Source organism: Coffea arabica, chromosome 6e (genome assembly GCF_036785885.1).
Source record: "Coffea arabica cultivar ET-39 chromosome 6e, Coffea Arabica ET-39 HiFi, whole genome shotgun sequence".
Lineage (NCBI taxonomy): Eukaryota > Viridiplantae > Streptophyta > Magnoliopsida > Gentianales > Rubiaceae > Coffea > Coffea arabica.
The window spans coordinates 51,179,261-51,189,250 of record NC_092321.1 but is presented as its reverse complement, the minus strand read 5'-3'; the positions used below and the strand labels follow the sequence as shown (position 1 = coordinate 51,189,250).

Genomic DNA, 9,990 nt, shown 5'->3' with positions numbered 1-9,990 from the left:
TTCTCTTCTCCTGAACTTTTTAATTTTCTTGTTTTCTTAACATATTACTCACCACATAAATAACTCAAATCCTATATCACATTAGCATTAGTTTTATAACATATTCTTATGTTGTGCTTAATTTCAAAAGTCTTCACATTTTTTTTATTAAAACATTAAATATTCATTAACTTTCTATCAAATTCTCCATTAGAAATGGCACAACAAAGTCTGGAGGATCTCTTCACCAAAAGACATGATCACATCTGAATTTTGGATTCTTGGCTAGCATATGAGTAACTTTATTATGATTTCTACTCATGAAATACTAGATCCCTTTAAACTAGTTAATTCCCTCATAATATTCTCGCTTAAAGGGCCTAAACTAGATAAATCAATATCTATACTTGAATACCTAAATCGATTTATGACACCTTGTGCATCCCCTTCAAGCTCGGAGCCCTTGGCTTCCAATTGATAGCCTAACTGAAATGCTGCTGCTGCCGCTAACATTTCCACATGCTTCCAATCTTGAACTTTCTTTGGCAACGAGCATCCTACAATAAACGAAAATTTTATTTCTTCATATCCTTATTTATTCATGTGGTATTTTCACTATCCAAATAGGATAGTGGGAAATTTTTATATTTTTACGGGGGGCAATATGAGAGTAAAAGAAAATTTTACAAAATTCAAGAGGTCCAAATGTTAGATTAACTGAAAAATTATAGAAAGTTCTATGCCTAATTTCTAATTTTTGATAGTTGAGGATAATTGTCCACCCTCAACCATTTGGTTCCGCCACTTGACACACACACGGAGAAAGACACAGGAGAACCACCTTAGAGATTGTCATAGAATAGAAAGATTTTCCGAATTTGTTTTTTTATGTATTATTTGCTCTTGCTCCTGGGAGAACTGCAGATCTGGTTCTCAATCTTCAATCAAAGAAGCATCATAATAGAAAATGAATAGATGATTCTCTAAACTAAAAAGTGTAAATTAATCGAATTAGAAAAAATAATTCAAAACGTTTCTCACATTTTGTCAAATAAATATTTTCATTCTTCATTTTTAAATTTACATCCACTGCAAACTCAAATTAGCAAAATTTAATCCCAACTTAAATTTCTAACCACTTTTTAGGATAAAATCATCGCATGACCCACGTACAATAATTTTTTATATATAAAAATGTCAAATACCACTTTTTAAGTTGTAAAAATGATTAAGAATTGGACCAAATTCTAGTTTTTAAGAGGAAAAATGAATTGGATCATTTATTTGACTATAAATGAAATCTAAAGTTTTTACCCTGGAAAAAGACCTTATGTGAATCATATGATTGATTCATAATTAAAAGTAGTTGAAAATTTACATTAGGATTAAATTTTATCGACTTGATTTTATAAAGGATGTAAAATTACTATTTTAAAAGTGAAGGGCAAACAAATTCATGTAACAAAATATGAAAAATATTTTGAACGATTTTTCCATTGAACTAATAAGAAAAGATCCTAAGCTGAAATTGACAACCGATCTATGTTAAATCCTTATTTCTAATATAAACTGAAAGCTAATAAAAAGAATCTTTATGACTTAATTATTTGCTTTAAACAACTGAATATTTCTTATTTTAAATGTACAACAGACCAGCGAAGACTATAAATAATCATCTGAGAAGAAAATTACAATTTTTTTAAAGGAAAACTGATGCAAGCAAGTTCGAGTACAAAGGTTTTCATATAGAAAAACGCCTCTTATCCATAAATACTTGCAACGCATTTTCAATCTGTAAACTATTGTTCTACATGGATCCTTTACCCGATTTCAATGAGATGGAGGGGATGCAATCTCTCAGGTGGAGTTTAAAAGGAGTTGAAACTCATCGAATCTAAATTGAAACTTGCAACTGAGAAAGGAATACAGGCCAACCCTGATCTCATCTTAAGAATAACTTTTGCTCAATAGGTTCCAGCAAAAACTTGTCAGTGTCAACTCAGAAATCAGGAGCAACATCACTTTGGGCAAAACTCGAGATTACCAATAAAATAAGCAGCAGTTGCCTTAGATCCATCCTCTGCTTCCAGTTAATGAATTTATCATGAGTGTACTCCATGGATGCGCGCGTATGAAGACATGATATTTGTACTGCTCTTGCATGCTGACAGAAGGATGTGCACAATTTATTTCCTGCAGCAAACTTGAACCATTAGACAATGAACTCTTTTTCATCTCCTATTTTTCTAAATGCAGCTTTATTGTCAAATTTGGCAGTTCTGGCAGACGGCTGCAAAAGAATATACAAGTAATGCATTTGAACCTGTTCCTAGTTTTCAAATTAATCACCATATATATCTGGAAGCCTAATAAACATTTTCAATAAAAGATGCAAGACAATACACACTGTTCATTTGCATAATGAATTCGAAAAATTAAATCATGCCTGAAGGCCTTATAGTTGCAATTGGTAATGATGAGCTATGATCAAGACTTGCATGCTTAAAATAGTCGAACATAACAAGGTCTCAAATTTGCAACCAATATACCAATTCTAATAGCCTTGTTTCACATTGTGATCTATAACTGTAACAGCTACAATCGCTACTTAGGTACCATACCTGCAATTCAGTGAGGGCTATGAAATACAAAGAAACCATCAGGTCGATGCCCCCAGTGGAATTTCATTGAGTTGGAATATAGTATCAAAGGATTAATAACACAAGAAAGCTATAGTCAATAGTTAAATTTCAGCATTCACATTTAAGCCTAAGTGACTGGAGACGAACTGAAGTTATAAAATGGTATACATGCTATTAGGAACTTGGGGTTGTGAAAATTTCCTGCAACCATACTTTCATATGGTTTCTAACTTTTATGAGCCGCCAAAATATTGAAGAATATAGAACTTGGACTGGTGATTATTTGGGAAAATATATTCTTATTATTTCCCTAAACAAGTTTTCAGCCACCTTAATATCTCACGTCTTACATCACAAGAAGATCCAAAAGCAAGCTAAATGCCTCTAACATCTATTTGTACTATCTACTAGAGAAATACCAATCATAACTCCAGTTTAAGAATTGCTTATATATCAGCCAGCTTGCTGCAGCAAGAAATGCCAAAATATCTCTGCATTTGCCTTTTCCTTTTCCACTAGTACCAATTGGATCAACAAAATCACGGAGCCAAGGAATGGTATTTACGAAGTTAATTTTTTCAAGGAAAGATCATCAGATAATTTGCAGTGTTGTCATGCTGAAGTGCACATAATTTTTCATTGTCTGAGACATGCAACCTTCCCCAACACAATACAATTCCAACTAGTGTACAGGAAGCACTACTTAAGTTTATTAGACTACTTGGATTGGAATTTTCAATGACTCCTCATAACATAGTAAGTATTTAAATAGATGACTTCCAACCCATTAGGGTTCTCTTAACTAAAACCAGTTTTCTCGTGACACTGATCTTAAATCATTCAACTTGATCTAAATCATTTCTTATCCATATTCCAAGCGTTAAACTTAATTAGATATGTTCCTCACCATACAAAAGTTGGGAATATGCCAAAATTATAACATTATGCTCCCCAAGAAATATCTTCGGTTGGGAAGCAGTGAAAACAATACTATAAGAGGCAGGAATTATGAAAAACAGGGAAGACGTCACGTCAACTGGTAAAAGAAACCACATTTACAGCTTTTTGATACTTCGTCGCACCCACTTTTGGACTGTTTGAGTTCGTTCATGCCAGTAGAGAAGATAACATGGTCAAGACCGAGTTTTGCAATGGACTTGTAACGTAACAGGATGGAAAGAAAAAGGAAAAATATGACGGAGATGAGATATAGCACCTGTACATTGAATTATATTTAGGCAGAAAGAAACAATAATAGGATTTTGGCTGGTATCTTACTAGAAATAAGCTCAAGATTTTGTAAGACCATTTTGTGAACAAACAGAGTATTAACCAAACAATAGATTGTCTCCTCTTGCTTTTCAAGAAAAGTTTCTAGACGCAGAAAGAGGTTACTTGTTGCAGCTTCTAGTGTTCAAAAAATTATGTAGTCATAAAAGTAGAATAAAAAATGAAGAAAAAGGAAACAGATTATCACAGCACTGTTTCATTGGTGCCAATATAAATCACATACACACCATGGATATTGATGATTATATATTGTTTTAGTTGTTATGAATAAATTGAGTGATGATGGCACAACCACAGCATATTATTAACACATTCACCTGGCTGATTAGATGCTCTGTGAACAATGTATGGTACCATCAGTAAGAGAATTAAATATCAGCTGATTACTTAAAGTAATGTTCTTAATAAAAATCAGTAAGTAGTTGAGAAAATGGGAACCAGTAATCATCACAAATATTCCTTGTTCATAACAGGAGATGATATCAAAACACAATCAATCAGTTTACATAACCAAAGAGAAAGGACTACATTTTCTTAAGAGAATTGATTACTTTTGTTTCAGGGCTTTTTGTTTTCTTTTTTATTTTATGTTTTTAACCTTTCTGTTTATTTATCAATTTTGTTTTAATCTTTCTGTTTATCATCTAGTTTTAGCTTTTCTCTTCTCTAAATGGTTCCATTTAAGGCAAAAAATGAAAAACAAAGAAAGAAAATGATTTTGTAATGTAATTGTTTACTGAAAGTGATATCTTTTGATAAGGATGGTTCCCATACAATATACAAAAGAAATGGACGAAAAGAGATGGCTGAAGTGCATACCTCAGTTCTCAAGGTGAGAGAAAATCACACCCCAGTCACAGTAAAGCCAATATGAATTTGAAGGTTATGCTAATTTACTATCCACCATTGGCCTCTCCATTTATCACAGCTCCATCTGTTTTGCTGGCAAGATTAACAACTTGTTTACTGCTGCTCTTCTTGGGCCTTCCTTTGTCAATATGAGCTCCATCCTTGTCTGAGACGACAATTTTCTTCACAAACTTATCTTCTGAAACCAATTTATTCTCTACTGGCTTACTTTTTCCTGGGTTTGGAAGTTTAATACCCTTGGCCAATTCAGCATTCTCCACTGGTAAAGTATCCTTTACAACTGTTGCTGCTTTCTTAGGTTTACCCTTATCAACAGACTTTTGAGAACTTGTAGTCTCTTTTAAGGGGTTTCCCTTATCAGGATCTGGAAGTAAAGCACGGCGACTTAAACGAAGCTGTCCTTTCTCATTGACCTGTAATTGAGTCAAAAGTTATGGATACTCTTGAATTGCACATAAAGCACTTTAGAAAGACTCTTGAAGTATCTGTCAAAACAGTAGATAACACCAAAAATCATAATACCAAAGACGTCCAAATGTGCAATTAAATGATAATAAAGTTAGATTTTTTGTAGTCAATATTTTAATTATGGAATATCGATAAAATCCATCTTTAAGACGCCAAAACTCAGGTTTCGGCCAAGAGCAGCTTTTTCTATCACTTGCGTAGCTAAATAAATCAACACCATATTAGACATTATTAGCGGCTCTTCCGTTGATTTGAACACAAAATTAGCTATAATCTATGGAAAATTGCAGTCATTCTGAAATGCAAAACATCTGTGACCGATAAAAAAATCCACATTTCTAAGCAGATCATTAGAACATGAAACTTCTGCCCCCTTTAAACAACTAACCTCTTTGTTGTCACCGGCTGAAGCATCTATAATAGCATATCAAAACACTAAGGTAGGCTTGGTCTATGAGCCCACTCCTAGGCCATGCAGTATAGTCCAAGCCATATGGTTTTAATGATGTAGGATGATGTAAGAAAAGTAATGACGAGTAATGTCTGATGATGCAAGAAAACACGTCAACAGTTGGGCCAGTAGACCAAGCCTACCTGAGTATTTGCCCAAAACATGAAGATTTTTTCCCCTTCATACACAAGTACCACCAGGAAGGTGGGTGGAGGAATTAATTTAGTAATTATGAAGCTTGATCCAAATTAAAAAAAAAAAGGACCTTTTTCTGCAGGTGAATGTGGTATGCCAGGTTAAGCTCTCCCTGAGTTAGGTATATCAAGGCCCAAAAGTTGGAACAGTATATAAGTCAACTCAGATAGATCCTCAACTTATCCATATAGAAACTTATGACCATTAGACGTATATAAAACCAAAATTCTGTAACTTCAAATCAGAAAGCAGATTAACAATGGGGAAAACATTTCTGCAGTTGATATGACACAAGGGAGAGGGAATTTCCAGACCTCAATCAGCTTCACATCAACTCGGTCTCCAACTTTGACAGCCTGAAACAAGTTTAACAATGAAGAAACTACTATATTGTATGCTTCCAGAAATGATGCACCAAACAAAAGGCTAATTAACTCACATCTTCTGCTTTACCCAGCCAACTGGCACTCAGTTCACTAATGTGGCAGAGCCCCTGGCAGAAAAATGGAAGCTATGAGTCCTAAAAGCATTTTGCTTTTGCAGTATTTTCTCTAGTTTCCTAGGAGATACATGCATTTCCCCGTAAAAGATCATAGAAAGGAATCAAGAATACAAGATATTCCTCCCCTCTGAGCTTAAAAAATGTCCTTCATCTATATATGACACTATTAATTGGTGAAGCATATGTTTATCTTAAGATTCTCCATGGCATCAGTTTATGCCGTAGTTTTCCCTTTCTTTTTCAAGATGGACATTTTTAATAATCTTTTTCTTTTGTGCATGTATAACCATAATTGAAGAGCCACTTGCCTTTCTAACGTCACTTGTTTTCTTCTTGTGCAGATTCAAGTGCCACTTCATTAGCTTTCTCATTTACATGAAAATAGCTAATTTCACATGGGCTACACTTTTGGCCATTTTGACAGTCCCTTGTCAACATAGGAACTTCCAAATATGTGCAAACTGTTTAACAGTTTTGGCCATTCTTGTCAATCTCTCCTTCTCTTGCTGTCCTATCTACAAAATTTCATATATGCAGGCTATTGATAGAAAATGATTTAAACATACTTCATGTCTTTTGCCCAATATGAAATCAGATAGCATTCCACACATGGAAACTGATACTCTCTGAGTCTTCCTTTGTTTATCTTATAAGGACTAGATGGTTAGCGATTGCCTTGTTTTTGCTACATCATTTTACATGCATTTTGTTGCCTTTTCTCCCTGACATATAAGTACTTTCCTTGTCTTTTGTTACATATTTAGTTAGAGAACAATGTTATGCAAAGCATGCAACTTCTCAAAGAGAATCGCACTCTATATAGGTAAATGATATGTGTGTTTGAAAAGAATGGTGTGAGAGAAGCATTACAAATATGTACCTCCCGTCCAGGTGCAACTTCAACAAAAGCTCCATAAGGAGCAATGGATTTGATTTCACGGTTCCTGAGCGGAAAACATAGAAACATTATGATATAATGCAAGTTTTCAACAGCTAAGTAAATTGATCTCCTAAGAACTAAGATGAACAGGAGTCAGTGACAACTATGAAGATTAAATACACAGCAACTACAATAAAATAAAGACACTTCTATATGTAAGAATTAAAGAACTGAATTTGGTCAGAAGATATTTACTGCCAGTACCATTCAAACAAAGCAAGAATGATTAAGAGAAGTTGCTTGCCAGGATAATAGCATAATAGATAATGGAAAAGTCTTTGGAAGACACCGCAATTATAAACAGAGGATGAAAGGAAGAGAAGTTACCTATAAATATCCCCAACAGTTGGAACCATTGTAAGATTGCTAATTATGGCTTTGGACTTTTCCAAGCTGGATAAATCTTTGGCAGTTATTTTCACCTGAAAGGATAATGTGTAACAAACATTAATAGCACAATGAAGGAATCAAAAGAAGATTAGAAAATGCCAGGAGAAATAGAAATTTGATGACAAAGTGGTATATTGGCTTACAGTTCCATCATCCTGTGCGTCAATAGCTTCAACCCCAGTTTCCTCAATAATGCTCTTCACCTTCTTACCACCAGAACCAATGATGAGGTTAATCTTTTCTGGTTTGACCTGTTGAGCATTCAGAAATAAAGAAAACATCAGATTCAACTCATCCTATCATTGAACAAATTGCAAATAGAAAAGATAACAAACCTTCATAACATGAATTATTGGAGCATACTTGGAGAGACTTTTTGAAGGAGGAGGGCAGCACTTTGACATTTCAGCTGAAGCAGGAATAAAAGTGTTTAGTTGAACAACAAAGGAGAAGTGAGTCCTTGCAAAGATAGAAGAATCCTAAGAATTCCTACAGAACAGTTTTTTCTGAAGAGAAACCAAATCCACAAAATATTCAAGATCTAAACTCTACAATCGGCATTGTGTTTGTAAAAGCTAACAGAGAATTAAGCGAAAAACAAAAAGTCAGTATCAGAACTCAGTAATCAGTAAATATATAGAGGATAGAGAAAATATAGGAAGCATTAATACACTGAACAGAGGATAATTCCAGTTCACAAAAATTCATTGACTACAAAATGCAAACCACTCGAATATAAATAAGATCAGTACCAAGTCACTGATGCAAGACACATAACATAATTAAAGACAGCAAACCACAACTTGGATGCTACATTGTTAGAAAGGGTTGGATTCACAAACTCGGATGCTACATTGTCAGAAAGGGTTAGATTTTCCCCATTATGTGGCTAATAGCTACATAGTTTCGATTAAGTACCGCATCTCTAATACAGAAACAAAAGTATCAGGATGCTAATGACATCATCTTTGCGACTCTCCTCAGTCCAGGACATATATACCTAAAAATTTACTAGGGACCAGAGAGTGAGTTATATTCCTCTACTCCATTAATGCTCTGTGATGCTAATTTGAAGTTAAAATGTTATAATCATTAACTTTTGTCTCCTCTACTAATACTGCAAGTGTCCCACACCGGATGTGAAAGTAATGCTTAAATATAAAAAGTCTAATAGATTGGCTTATGCATTTTGGGACATTAATAAAAGAAAAAAAAATTGTTAGCTAGTGCAGTCCACAGATATTTGATTTGGTATCAATTTCATACCTTATTTAGTAAGAATATTAGGAATTAAGTGCTCCAAAGGACTACAGCCACAATGTGCACAGTGGAAACCACCTTTTGAACACCTACAAACAAACTATCAAATCTAGACCACCTTGCATGGTCCTAGAACGCAATTAATTGGACTGAATGTAGCAAGGATTCTAGGGCCTTGGACAGGCGCAGTCTTGCACACTGCCTTGTGTGGTCATTTGGAAAATGTCTAATACCTATTACTTCTGTATTCTAAGTTACAGTGTTCTTTACTTCTTACCTTTTTACCAAGAATACCAGTTCGTTTCCTTTAGAGAGTCCTGTACTTTCTTATTTTTTCTTCTAAAGCATAATGCTTTTAACTTGCTACAGCTTACCAAGAATGGTAAAATTGGTACTAATTGTTCAGCTGCTACCTGTTTCCCAAATATGACTTGAGTAGGGATACTATTTGTAAGGACTGAGAATGCATGTGGGTTTTGTTTGATAAAAGTTGAACTTAGCGTGCGCCACTGTCAACTTGGCACCACAAGAAATCCAAGAGTTCAAAGCGGTGTTAGATGTCGCAACTGCATCACTATCAACATTGCACTCACAAGAATTGCAAAAACATGTACCTGCAGTCACAATCCATACTAACTATATAAGTCATATTTGCATTTCTCATTGTGCCAAGTTGGTAGTGACAATGTGTCAGGACATGCAACACCAATGTCAGAGGTGCTTCCCAACTTCAAGTTAGACTAGCCGAAAACCAGCATTAACGTGGCGTGAAACTGAAAAATAGGAACAACTCGGTAAACAAAGAAGCCCAAGAATTTTCTCCTTTGGGTTCCCAGGCCCATACTGGTATAATTCTTTATTTCAAGTCATGTTTGGTGGTATAAAATAAGTACCAGTGATGCTCTTTCTAATAAGTAGCCAAGACAATGTCACTTAGGCTTGCTTCATAGTGAAAAACAACCAAAGTGTCCATAAAATATGTAAGGCTTATTTAAAAAGAGAT

At 34.5% G+C, this 9,990-nt stretch overlaps 1 protein-coding gene across 7 annotated transcripts in view; it reads right to left on the bottom strand.

The window, feature by feature from the left end:
* Positions 1–1,656: 1,656 nt before the first annotated feature.
* LOC113697532 (probable polyribonucleotide nucleotidyltransferase 1, chloroplastic) overlaps positions 1,657–9,990 on the bottom strand; it is a 31,778-nt gene continuing 23,444 nt past the window's right edge. For 3 of the 7 annotated variants that reach the window (XR_011817137.1, XR_011817138.1, XR_011817139.1), the window contains 8 exons: positions 8,063–8,136; positions 7,871–7,978; positions 7,665–7,759; positions 7,278–7,341; positions 6,335–6,388; positions 6,210–6,251; positions 4,731–5,194; positions 1,657–2,172 (listed from right to left, as the gene is read on the bottom strand). Coding sequence is in view for 1 of the 7 variants with exons in the window: in XM_072055796.1 (XP_071911897.1) it covers positions 4,808–5,194; positions 6,210–6,251; positions 6,335–6,388; positions 7,278–7,341; positions 7,665–7,759; positions 7,871–7,978; positions 8,063–8,136 (824 nt within the window). In the remaining 6 variants the exon portion in view is untranslated. Of the gene's footprint in view, positions 2,173–4,729; positions 5,195–6,209; positions 6,252–6,334; positions 6,389–6,705; positions 6,913–7,267; positions 7,342–7,664; positions 7,760–7,870; positions 7,979–8,062; positions 8,137–9,990 lie in introns of those variants that run through there. The other 4 variants (XM_072055796.1, XR_011817142.1, XR_011817141.1 and 1 more) reach the window with 4 other exon arrangements.